The sequence below is a fragment of the Furipterus horrens genome, unplaced genomic scaffold, assembly GCF_987537825.1.
Source record: "Furipterus horrens unplaced genomic scaffold, mFurHor1.1.pri manual_scaffold_11, whole genome shotgun sequence".
NCBI lineage: Eukaryota > Metazoa > Chordata > Mammalia > Chiroptera > Furipteridae > Furipterus > Furipterus horrens.
Window position 1 is genome coordinate 10,113,767 of NW_028327181.1, and position 13,154 is coordinate 10,126,920.

Here is a 13,154-nt window from a genome sequence, read left to right on the forward strand (position 1 = left end):
ATTGCTCATTCAACAAAACGCACAGACTTGGGGCCAGAAGAGAATCAAGACGCCCAAGGACCCCTGAGCTAACTGAAAGGAGCTCTCTGGAGGCTTCCGCCCACCTTGCTCTCGCTCACCCAGGGTTCTACTATTGAAAACAGCTGGAAATGTGTGCCCCACTCTCCCCAACAAAAAAAAACAGAACAGAACATGGCTGCTTCTGCCAAGTGAGTTCTGAATAAGCTGCATTCCATTTCATTAAAACAATTACCTGAGTCCCAGCCAAGAATTACATAAAGCTTCCTCCCAGCACCACCCCTCCCCCCCGTAAAACACACATCATGCTGCTTTTGAAATAGGCAGAGTAAGGCCATGACACACCACGCTGAGACCACACTAGGAAGATCCCATGATCCCTACCCAGTGGCCAGCCTCTGCATCCTGGGACACTGACAGACAGATGGGAGGCTCAGAGAAGACCTTCGCTTGAAGCACTCTCCTTACAAGGACCTGATGGCAGCCCAGCACGTTTCTAGGCGGCACCAGGGCCTTCAGAGCCAAGGAGGCCACTGGTGTCAGGATCCAGCTATTTCTCTCAAACAGATGGGAGACCCAAGTGGCCTGGCTTTGAGTCAGCACAGAACAAGACAAGAGGGACCTAGGAGTGGGGATTCCAGGAGAGGGAGCCTAAAGTCTGGAGAACTGGAGGTCTGATCTCAGCTCTAAGCAAGAGCCTGGGACCACTCTGGCCCTGTTGCCCACAGGCTAATGGTGTTCCTTGAGCCACAGATAAGAGAAGTTTATGACGTAGACCGAATAGCATTTCACCCTTCCCCCAGGCTCCAGCTGCCCAGAGGCTGCTCTCTGCCTTTCGTAAAGCCTTGTTCTACATCCCACGCTTTCCAAACTCGAGTATTACCCTTGCCGGGACCCTGGGTGTCAGGGCCCTGGTCACCACACCCAAAATAACCCTCGAGTGTGCCTCCAAACACTGGGAGCTCTCCGGCCATGGCTGCCCTCTTTTGTCTGCACAGGTCAAAGTGGCTGTGTGACCCTATCTCCAGCTGACAGTTGCTAGTCACTATCATACCAGGCCTGCTTGGCTCTTGGCCTCTGCCCACCCAGTCTCTACACCACCGGTACAGTCACAGGAGGCCGAGGGTCACTCAAGTCAACCACAGGTAGACACTCAAGAGCACCCCTAGCCAAATGGCCCTCAACCCAAGGCTTTCTTGCTTTTTCTAACTTTTTATCATGCAAATACCTAAACACATAAAGAAGTTGAAAGACATTACAATGAATACCCATATATCCCCCCCACCTAGATTCAATAGTTAACATTTTGCCATTTTGTACCAAAAGCATGTGCCTGGCCTGTCCCCGCCCCCTCCCACCCCCTGCCAATATAAACAGTGGAGCAAAAGTAGGTTTACAGTTGTGAGTATGCAAAATAGTGCATTCTTGTATTATTAGTTAGTAATTATTGCACTACTTCCCATACAAACAACTGTAAACCTACTTTGGTCCCACCTTGTACACACACACACATACGCACACACAGAGCTCCTTTTTTTTCTACATTATTTAAAACTAAGTTGCCCACATCATGACATCTTACTCCCAAATACTTTAGTATGCACCTAACAATAACAACGTTCTCCCATAAAACCACAATACCACAATCACACAAGAAATAAGCATTAACAGGCCATCTTTAAGGGAAAAATTGGCCACCAGGGCTCTGCTGGGCCTGGCCAACCGCACACTCTGCCTGCCACTGGCCCGGCGGCCAGGCGTCCCTGGAGAGGCCAGCCCTGAACCCACTGGTTAGGCAATCGATTCATTAGCTGGAAGACTTATCAGGACGTGAATGCATGTTTGATGCCAGATGGGAGGCTCCCTAAGAGACCATGGCTGAAAAGGCAGAATGGGCCTGGGAGGCCCTGCCCCAGGTGAGGAGATGGTCATGGGTGCTCCTTTCAACAACTGCTTTGTCAAGATTTCTGGGAAAACTCAGCTTGCTAACGCTGCTTCTCTCTTTCTTCCTCCCACAGGACCTGCTCAGTTCTCCACCTGAAAAGCTGTCGACAACTTCCTCCTCTAAATGGGACGGCTCCAACTGGCAGCCGTGTACAAACGCTTGAACAGACAGGAGCATGTCCATATGAGGCAGGGGGCATAGAGGCTTCTGATTCCACTCAGAAAGGGTAGGAAAGAGACCGCAGAGGACCACCCCAGGTTCTCCTGCACATCTGTGCAGTAAGCTCGCAGCTCTGTCTTGAGGGTAACAGGTGACTGAGTTGGTGACAGGTGGAGAAGTAAGGCCCTCCACTGAGCAAGAGATACTGCTACAGGTGCCCAGCATCCCATCCTAAGTCCCCAAGAAAGAACAAAGGAGAAAGAAGAAGCTACAGAGTAGAGGAAAAGGACGGAGTGGGAGATTGAACAGAGAATGGAAAGCAATCAAACCAACAGGCAACCAAGACTGGATCCAGTATTGTGAACTGAAGCGTGAAGCTCAACTCTGCATTAAAATCCCAGGCCTGGGTTTAATCCCTGCCCTGCCACTCACGGGGGGGTTCCCCATCTCTGTGCCTGTTTTGTCATCTATAAGATGGGCAGCAATAACAACAGAACCTGTGTCTCTTGTGGCCCATGTGAACCAATGAAACAGTGTATGTAAGGCGCCCAGCACGTGCTTGCATAGTAAATGCTCAGTGAATATTACGGAAAACAGTTCTGTAAAGATTGTAAAAAAGAAAAGATTTCTACGGAGGTCTGTTATTACTAATGGAGGCAATGACATCAGGACAACCAAGGTGAGGGGCTGAAATGAGAGTGAAGCTGGGAGGAAGTTTTTTCAACATCTCTGATCTTGGAACAAGGTAAGAGCCCAAGGGAAGCTTTGGAAGGTGGACACACTCCATTGCATAATGAGTAAATGGAGGAAGAAGGCCCTGGCTGGTGTGGCTCAATTGGTTGGGCAAACCAAAAGGTCTCTGGTTTTATTCCTGGTTGGAGCACATGCCTGGGTTGCAGGTTTGGTCCCCGGTCATGGGGCGTGCAGGAGGCGACCGGTGAATGTTTCTCTCTCACATTGATGTATCTCTCCCTCTCTTTCTCCCTCCCTTCTCCTCTCTCTAAAAATAAATAGATAAAAAAAAATTTTTTTAATAAAATAAAATAAAGAGGAAGAGGGCTGCTCCGCTCATCAGCTGTAACTCTGTCCTTCCTTCAGCCCCTCCAGCTAAGGGCCCACCCAGTCTCACCAATGCATGGTGATCAATGGGGAAGCTGGAAGGAAGGAAGATGGAGATGTTCCCTTGGAAGACCTCAAATGCACAGTGGCCCCCAGAAGCCCAACCCTCTCCATACTAAGCCGTAGCTGCCCACGTAATAGACAGCTTAGCCCAGCAGAAAGGGCGCCAGCTAAGAATCAGACACACCAGGGTTTGAATCCCAGCCCTGCCCCTCTTCTAGCGTAGAGCCCAGAGAAGCTCTGGCACTGACGCGGAGCCCACTAGGAGCGCACACCACTCCAGGGGGGTCTTTGCCAGCAGCTGGGTGCCCTGACCCTGGCCTGACACACAGAGGCACCACAGACAGGCAAGCCCGAAGTCCAGACTTTCCATGGAAACAGGGAGGCTCCACAGCCCCAAATGCCCCAGGCAACTCCCCTGCTCCCCCTCACCCCACCCCCCATACCCCTCCAAGGACAATGAGGCACTGTTTTCTAGAGGGTCAAGACTGCTGAGAAGCTGAAAGAAGACATGTCCAGATTTCAGCAGCAACTGGGCATTGCCAACAGCTGGCTGTTCCTCCTGAGAGAGGAGGGAGGCAAAGCTATCAAGGCCTGAACTGGACCCCCCTCTACCACAGAGGCCATATTCTGGGGACAGCCTCCAGGGCAGAAATTTTAAAGGTAACTAGCAACCACTCAGCAGGCTCCACGGCTCATCGCCCTGGTTAGTCAGCGATCACTTATTACCTTACTTATTATGATTAAAATTACCAGGACCTGAATTGGATCAGTCTGGGTTCCAACCCTAGCTCCCCCAGTGAACCTCCCAGAGCTCAGGTTTCTGCCTCTGTAAAGCGGGGATAAAACACCTCCCTCTTGGAATGGCTGTGATGAAACTCACAAAGTGCCTAGTCCAGTGCCTGTCTCCCATCAAGCAGGACTGATCATTCGTGGACCGAAACTGTGGTCACAGCCCCCCACCCCCCGGCCCCCATACTAGGAATGGGAATAAGGGGAGAGAGCAAGGAGTCAGGTCAGAAAATGTAATCAGAGTGCACCTCACTGCTGTGGGAACTCTGTCCAGGAAACTTCGGCCAGAGAACAGGGTGAACTCCTGTCCAAACTAGCATCTAAACAATAATGAGAAAAGCTACCCTACAGCACAAAGCAGAGAGAACACACAGGGAAAGGCTGTGTTTATGCTTTTCTGCCCAAAGAGTTATAAATTTGTAACTTATTAAATAGCACATGGTGAGTCTGTCACTAGCAGCTACAGGGAGGGCAGAGTTCCCCAAATTTTTTTTTAAGACCGAGAAAACAAAAGTCCCAGCAGAGACTCTTGTCCCCTCTAGCCTTGCCACGGGATGATCGTAAGCTCTTCCCTGTTTTAGGGACCAGGAGGCTCACAGCTGAGGGCACTCTCAGGAGAAAAATAAAAACAAGAGGCCTGGCCTTTGTGTCTACCCTAACGAAGGAAAACAGCTGACGGGAAGGGTGCTGAGCAGTCAGCCAGACAGCTGATGGGGCCTGAGTGCAGAGGCAAATTCCTCTCCCCTCCTGCACGCCCCATTCCTCCCACCCCCGGCTCCGGGCAGCCAGGAGTGGCGGGCCCCCTGGGAGCTTAGGCCAAGGAAGTCGGACAGCCAGGATCCAAACAACTGGAGAGGCTGTGCAGGAAGGCCGCAGCAGTTACAGGTGGCGGCCCTCACCCCGCCGTGACCCTGCAGCTCACCCCCTCCTCAGGAAGAAAGGCCTCCAGGTACACAATTGCTGCAGATCTAGGAGCTAGAAACCGGGCTTCTTCTCGTCCCGGTTTTGTTCTCTCGCGCTGTGCAGTCTTGGGCAAGTGTATCAACCTCTCTTAGTCTCAGTTTTCTCAATTTGTAACGGCAGGTGGTAATGACAGTAGTGGCCCTAAGGGGCTCTTAAAGGGTTGCTGTGAGGAAGGGACAAGTTGAAGTATGGGGAAGAACTCCATAAACAGCAAATTTAAAGTCCTACGATGCCCCTTGCCAGTACACTCCCCATCCTTTCGGAGAGTAACTCAGTTTCCTGGCCCTACATGGAAGACTGTCAGAAGACAGGAATTCAGGGCTTCAACTGCAAACTCGACAAAGACTTTCTCAGTCCTTCAAACAGCATGGAACTGTGTAAAAGCCTTGAGACTTTCAGATCCTGATATTTTAAATATCCCCAGCCTCCTTTACCCTTACTTGTTTTCATGCGAAAGAAATACCTGCCTGGAAGCCATGCCAACCTTGAGTGTGTTGGAAAAGTGGGTGCCAAGCCTGACCCAAAGGCAGAACTATGCCTGGCAGCCATCACACTCTGCAAAACAGGCAGGATCCTACATACACCATCCCCAGCTTCAGGATGGGGGGCGGGGTGGCGGGGGAAATGATCCCAAAAGAAGCTGCCAGGAAGCAGTAAAGTCCCAGTCCTCCCTGATTCCCTGGAAGTCCAGTGCCTACAAAAGAGCCAGTCTTAACTTAGTGCCCTGTGCACTTGGGGGAGGCCCATCAGCTGAGGACAGGATGAATCCACTCCTCAGAGCCTGGGACAGAGAAAGCATCAACGGTCATACAAGGCACCCACAGTCCTGAGAGGGAAGACAAGGCTCCTTCAGAGAAGAAACTTTTCCCCCCTCCGCACCTCCCCAGCTCAGAGGCCCTCCAGCTACAGGCATGAAGGGGAGGAAGAGTGAATCCTCCCACTCCAGGGTTCAGGCCGCACAGGGATTCCTAGAACCCTGGCACCAGCCCCCTTGGGTTTAGCGTCTGGTTCCAGGAGACACTTTCCCCTGCCCTAACAGCAAATCAAGACTGGAGTGAAAATAGTACTTCTGGAGCTCCAATAACACGAAAACAGTAAAACTCTGTTCCGGGCATCCTGTCCTCCTTTCCCCAGTGGCTTCCAGCGAGGTCTGATGCTAGGTGGAGGGAAGGGACTCTGCCAGCCGGGGCAAGTTCAAAGACGGCCATACCTTGAGGCCCACTTCCCTCCTCACTCCCCTAGCATTTCATCTCACCGGCATCTGGGTGAGCATCAGGTCTCCCCAGATGAGGCTGGTTCTATATTAAAGAGGACGGCTGGACCAGAGGAGAGGGCAGTCAGTGAAATGGAGACACCGGTCCATGAGCCAGGGTGAGCAGACCTTAAGTGGGGGGCCAGTGGGGCACACGGGAAACTTGTCTTTGTAGGGGCGAGGCTCCTCTCTAACTTGTGAGTCCGACTAGTGACAAGAAAAGGGGTGGGCTCGGAGAGGCTGTCCCTGAAGTGGGAGTGGTCCTGGAGGGGGTGGGAGCGCGTCCTGGAATTGAGGGACCAGCCTGTAAAATTAGGCAATCTATCTGTGAGGTGGGGGCGAGGGAGCCGTCTCTGAAGTGAGAGTCCCATAGCTAGGGAGGTGGTCTGGTCCAGGCAGTGAGGGTCGTGCCCCTGAAGCGGGCGGGGCGGCCTTCTGAGGTGCAAGCTGGTTCCTGAGGCAGGCGTGGGGGATGGGGGTGGGTCCCCGAGGTCGGGGGTCCGGAGGTGGGGCCGTCCCCGAGGCTGGGGGTGGCGGCGGTGAGCACCGCGGCAATGCCGGCCTGGCCCGGGACTCAAGCCCGGCCCGGGATCCCCGCCCCGCGGAGTCCCGGCCGGCAGGGACCGGAGCGGGGAACCGAAGCGCCGAGGGTGAGATCCCGCGGCCCCCGCTGATCGCTCGCTCCCGCCCGGCCCGGGGCCGCGCGCTTTTCGCTGCCTCCCAACCTCGGCCTCCCGCTCACTCACCGAGGTCGTCCATGGCGAGGCTGCGGAAGCCGGGAACCGACTCGACGTCGCGCTCGGTGCCCGTTCCAGGGACTCTACTCTCCGCCCTGCAACTTTTCCGCCGCCGCTTCGGCCCGAAACGGAACGCGCTGCCGCCGCGCGCGCCCGCGCCCGCCGCGCGCCCCGCCCCCAGCTGTCCCCGCGAGCAAGCGCGCCCCGCCTGCGGTCGTCCCGGGGAGCATGCGGGCGCCGCCCCGCGCTCAAGCTAACCCAGTCTCCGCCGCCCACGAGCGCGCGCCCAGCCCGAACGGTGGGCGAAGCTGGGCGGGGCGGTGGCGCCCCCTTGCGGCCCAGCCGGCAGGTGGGCGCCTCCCAGGCCTTAAGGCCCCCTGGTCAGTCTCTCTTCTCATCTCAAAGTCACATGCCTGACCGCATCTGGATGACAGATCCATCAGCCTGTCTTGATATCTCAGCCTGTCCATCCATCAGTCACTTACTCGTCACATGTCTGTCCATCGGAGAGTCAGATTTCTCTGCCTGTCTCCCAGTAGATCACCTCCCAGGAGAACCCTAAATCAATACCAGGCCAGGCCAGGAACCTTTAGAGGAGCTTTCCTGGGGTCGCCCTCTGGGCCCATGACAATAATTCGCAGCCCAGCCTTTGGGGCCAGATTCAATCCCTTAATCTTCCACAGGTCCACCCACCCCCGAGTGAGAGTTCCAAAACTCTGCGTGGAGCAGAAGGGACCCCACCTTAGACATTAAAAGGAAAACTATGTGGAGATTACACCTTGTGTCAGGCACAGCGTCCTGGAACACCCCATTGCCACCCTAGACCCCAGAGGGCTCTGCTGCTACAAACTCAGGAATCTAGTAATAATAACAGCTGTCATGTACTAAGTGCCAGATACTATATAGCTATTATCTAAATTAATTCTCATAGAGGTAGTTATTACCATTAGCCCTTCCCCACATTATAATGGGCCATGATAGTTTGTCAGTTTTATATATAAGTGCTCTGTAAACACAGCTTCAGGCTCCCCTTCCCAAAAGAGTCCAGCCCCCAAGTCCTTCTGTGTCAGGTCAGGTCCTCCTGGGAGCAGATGTTGAGATAGAGTTGCAGTTAGGCATGGGAAAGAGAAAGGGGAAGAAGCAGGACTCGGTAAGGAGAGACTCAGATCTGACAATGATAAGCCACCCAACTGGGAGCCCCAGAGCAAAAAATCATGAGAGAGGTCCCTATTGGGCAGAGACCCCAGTTCCCCACCACGTTCAGCCATTGGCTGGGGTGGCCTTGCATCTGGAAACTGTCATTCCTTGAGCTGGATAACAAGCTCTTTTTTGAAAGCAGAATCAAGAGGTTCACTTCTGTGGCTACCACATCCTCCTTTATTAAAATTCAAAAGCCCAGACTGCTCCCCAGCTAGGCAGTCACTCTGTGGCATGCTCTTCCAGCATCTTTCATGTACAGTTCGGTGGACACTTCTCACTGCTGCCATTTACATTTAGTGAAGGGATTACCCGATAAATGTCTCTTTCCCTATCAGACTAAAAGCACGTGAGGGCAGGAGCCATGTCCATTTCTGCTCACCACATATGCATACTTAATATGTGTATGGCAGAAGAAGGTACTCCACGTATGTTTGCTGAATGACTGGCAGACATGGTGCAAACCATAGTCCCTTTCCTCAGAAGGTTCACAGTTCAATGGAAGAAAATGAAGATTAAGATCATGAGATAACTCATTCATTCACCTGGGAGCAGAATGGCAGGGTCACAGATAATGTTTTTAAAATGTATATTAAGTCTCATCCTCATTTCCCTACTTAAACATCCCAGTGGTTTTTGTTCCCCTGGGAATAAAATCTAGACTTTTTACAAGGGTCTCCAAGGCCACCCCTCAGATTTTGTCTTCTCCCAGTATCCCCTGGTCATTACATTCCAGCCACACTGGCCTTCACTGCGTCCCTCGAGCACAGTATGCTAGTTCTGACTTTGGAGCCTTCGCAGCTGTGAGCACCTTTCTGGGATGTTCTTCCCAAATCCTGGCACGGCTGTTTCTGTTCATCATTGTGGTCTCAGTTCACACATCACCTCTGCAGGCCTCGAACATTTTATCTAGACTCTTTGCATGCTCCATCAGACCCTATCTCCTTATCCTGGTTTCTTTTATTTTTTTTTAATTCAATTTTTTAAAGACTTAATTTATTCTTAGAGAGAGGGGAAGAGAGGGGAGAGAAAGAAACATGGATGTGTGAGAGAAACATGGACTGGTTGCCTCTCGCACACCCCCAACTGGGGACCTGTCAGGCAACCCAGGCATGTGCCCTGACCGGGAATCGAACTGGCGACCTTTGGGTTCACAGGCCCTGCTCAGTCCACTAAGCCACACCAGCCAGGGCCTGGTTTCTTTTATTTACCTTCGCCTTCTGGCATTATGTTCTGTATTTATTTGTTTACCTCCTTAATATTTGTCTCTCCCTCCCATTACACAGCCCGCACTCTGAGACGAGGGACTGTGCAATGTTGTTCACTGCTCGCTCACCGGTGTCTAGAATGTGGGCTGTTCAGTAAACATTGTTTGAAAGAATGAAAGCCTGTGGACACCGAGGTACAAAGAGATGAGTGGACTATGCTGTGGAGTTAGTTGCAGGATCAGGATGAGCACCCCATTATCCTGGCACCCAGCCCAACCCTCTCTCTCTTTTATCGCAGGCCATTCACAGAGCTTTCTAGGATGACAAGACTCAAGTACAAGGTTCTTAGCTGCCGTGCTGGTTTTAAGAGCAAAGAACTGGAAACAACCCAAATGTCCATCAATAGGAGATTGGTTAAATAAATTACAATCAGTTCTACAAAGAAAAACTATGTAGCCACAGAGAGATCGAGGAAGCTCATTATGTATTGATACGAAACAGTTCTAAGATCTAAAAAAATAAAATAAAACCTGTACAGTGTGTGTAACGTGGGTATCTTTGCGAAAAAAGTGGGAAATGATGTATTTGTTTATGAGACGCTTATACATGCTAGAGCATCTCTGGACAAATAAATAATCTCGAGTGTTACCCGGCAAGGTGAGGAGGTGGGGTAGGCGAACAGGTGGCTGGGGGTCAGGAGTGGAAAAGAGATTTCACTAAATACCCTTTGGAAGCTTTTGAATTTTGAACCACCTACGCAATTTCACGTATTCCGAGAGTGAATTACATTTTCAAAATAAAGTACAACTGCATTGTAAAAATTATACTTCAGACATTAACATGATCAACTGCCTAAGAGTGATTCAAATGAGGCTTGGAAAATGTTTCCCAGAAAAGAACTAGCTCTGACCTGATTTTTGGAGAATAGGAGGCCATGGGAAGGGCACTCCAGAGGAGGGGTTGATGTTCATTCAGAAAAGTATGCTGAGGGCCCCAGAATAGGGGCAGCAAAACTGAAAGTTTCCAGCCTCCCCTGCTTATCTCAAAGATGAGCCAGGTGACCCAGAAACTGGGTCCTAGCAAGCACTCCAGCCCTCTGGGGGAAACCCTTTAGGGTCCAGAAGTCCCAAGATAGAAAAAGGTTCCCAGCTCTGCCACCTGTCAACCGTGCAGCCTTGGGCATAATACCTCATCTTTCTGAGCCTCAATTTTCTTGTCAGTACAATGGGCATAAGGTTCTGCAGGTCTGACACTTAGCTGGGTGATTTGGAGCAAGTGGATTTATCCCACTGAGCCTCAGTCGCCTTAATTGAAAAATCTGAAGAATAAAACACATACCTCCCAAGGTTGTTACGTGGGTTCAACAACAACCAAAATGCAGGAAAATAGGTTCAGGGGGTATAGCTCAGGGGTAGAGCATTTGACTGCAAAATGCAGGAAAAGAACTGAGAAGCTGTGGCTATAATAATCATGGGAAAACCCAAGTGAAACTTTAGGGCTAGGACAGCAAAGGATAGATTTGAGCACTTATCCAGCAACCAAAGGGTTGCAGAATCAAGGTCGTGGATTTTATTAATAATTTTAATAATTACTATACTAGAATAAGCTTTTACATTATTATCTCACTTAATCCTTGCAGAGATCCAATGGGGATTTATGATTTTTATACAGGCTAGGAAACTGAGACTCGTAAAGTCACCTGCCCAACGCCCCACAGGTACGATGTGGCAAAGTCAGGATTCAAACCCAGGACTGTCTGACTCCAGAATTCATGTGTGGCTTATGAAGGGGATCATGGGAGTTGTTTCACAGTTCCTTGGCAAGTTCAAGTTCCCCAGCTGACTTGGACACAGTGCCTTGAAAGGCTTTGCTACTCCTGAATTTGGTGGTGGTGTTGGAGGAGGTCCCCATCTAGGTCACCCACTGCCCTACTTAAAACTTTCATGATGTCTGAATAAAGCCCAGTGATTTTCTGACCTCTGACCTTACTTGAGGACCCAGTGTGATGTGTTTCTCCCCAGTTCTCTCTTTTCCCTTTCTCAACTCCAGACATGGGGAATTACTTTCAGTTCATCCTCCTGGCTCCAGACCCCTGCAGGTGCTATTGCCCTTGTGTGTCCTGTTCTCTTTCTTCCTCCCCTCCTTCCGTTCACAGCTCAGGTACACTCTTCTCCAGGAAGCCTTCCCTGAGCATCTCCCAGACTTGGATACAGTCCCCACCAAAGCATTTAATTCTGTGTCAGTTACCACTGGAAGCACTCTTCCTATATTATCTCACAAAATCTCCGTGGCAATGGGTCTCTTTCTTGGTGGCAAATGAAATCATCTAGGAAGCTTTAAAAATAAATATATATATTTGTGCCCAGGACTAACCTTCAGAAATTCTGATTTAATTGGCCTGGAATGCAGCCTGGGCATCAGAATTTTTAAAAGCTCCCCAGGTGATTCTTGTGCACAGCCAGGATGGAGACCTGTGGCTTCAGAGAAAGGATTTGAACTTGGTGTGTCCTGTTTCAAAACTTCGCAGCGGGGGTGGGGTGAGGTGGGGGCAACTGGCCTAAGTTAATTTTCCCAGGGATAAATAATTGTGAGCCAGCTCTCTTCAGAAACGGATACTGAGGGCCCTGCAGGCATGGGATATTTTCAACCTAGAGAAGCTAGTGATTCTTGCAGACATCCTCCAGTAACTTAAACACTGAGGAGATTGGGGGCTGCTGGACCCTTGACCTGCTGATATAGTCCATGGGGTCCAAGCTGGCTTGGGCCAGGCCAGGGTCGGCTCCACCAGGGGCTGATGTTTACAAGGCCATTTCCTTATGTGGAGGAAGGGGAGAAGGTCAGGATTACCTCACCCAACCCAGCCCCTTCTCCCTGCGGTCTGCCTGAGAAGGAGCTGGAGAATAAACAAGTGTTAGAACTGGATATGAGTTCACCCTCCTCCCTCTTCCCCTCCCTAACCCAGGAGAGTCCTGTGAAAACTTCAGAACATGTCCAGACATATACATAGAACATTCTCCAGATGCTCTCCTGCGCGGCTTTGTGGGCGAATACATTGCTAGGTTGGCAGAGCCATCATGAGGGCACCTCTTTTATGTTTATTTGTCAATTACAGTTGAAATTTAGTATTACTTTGTATTAGTTTCAGGTGTACAGTACAGTGGTTAGATAATCATAATTGACAAAGTGTTCCCCCTGATGGCTCCAGCACCCACCTGACACCGTACATAGTTATTACAATATTATTGACTATATTTGTTACAGAACCCCTGGGCTGCTCCAATTGAAACCCAGCACCCACGGGCTGTTTAGTCAGGGGCCCGATTGCCCGCTGCCAGAATTATAACACTCAGTACCAGAGTTTAGTGAAAAGAAAAAAAAATTGTTTATTTAATAGTTATAGATTTAGATTATTTGCGGATTTCTGCTGTTAAGTCTTATGTTCCTTAAAACACCCACAAACACATATTTCTTCCTCCCCCTACCAAACCAGGCTAGTTTTAGAAAAGTTAGAGAAACTGTTTCCCTACTTCCTAGACACAGTTCAGCTTTACCCGTAGCTGCCATTCATTCAATTCTGATTGGGAGGGCCTTGTCTGTGTTATGGGGTCCATCAGCTTTTAATCGAGAGCTGTAAGAATTCCCAGCCTCCTTGTAAGCTGCATGGAGTTTTCCCTCCTTAAAGCAGCATAGTGTACCCTCCTTTGTAATCCGCATGGAGAACTTCTCAAAACCACACGGTCAGTCCCCTCCTCAAAACCGCATGG

The 13,154-nt window shown here is 50.6% G+C and overlaps 1 protein-coding gene across 3 annotated transcripts in view; it reads right to left on the minus strand.

The window, feature by feature from the left end:
- The window catches only part of PXN (paxillin), a 43,661-nt gene extending 36,526 nt beyond the window's left edge, over window positions 1-7,135 (minus strand). For all 3 annotated transcript variants that reach the window (XM_090292028.1, XM_090292027.1, XM_090292029.1), the window contains exon 1: window positions 6,995-7,135. In XM_090292028.1, coding sequence (XP_090148154.1) covers window positions 6,995-7,007 — 13 coding nt within the window. In that variant the 5' untranslated portion in view covers window positions 7,008-7,135. The remainder of the gene's footprint in view (window positions 1-6,994) is intronic.
- Window positions 7,136-13,154: the final 6,019 nt, after the last annotated feature.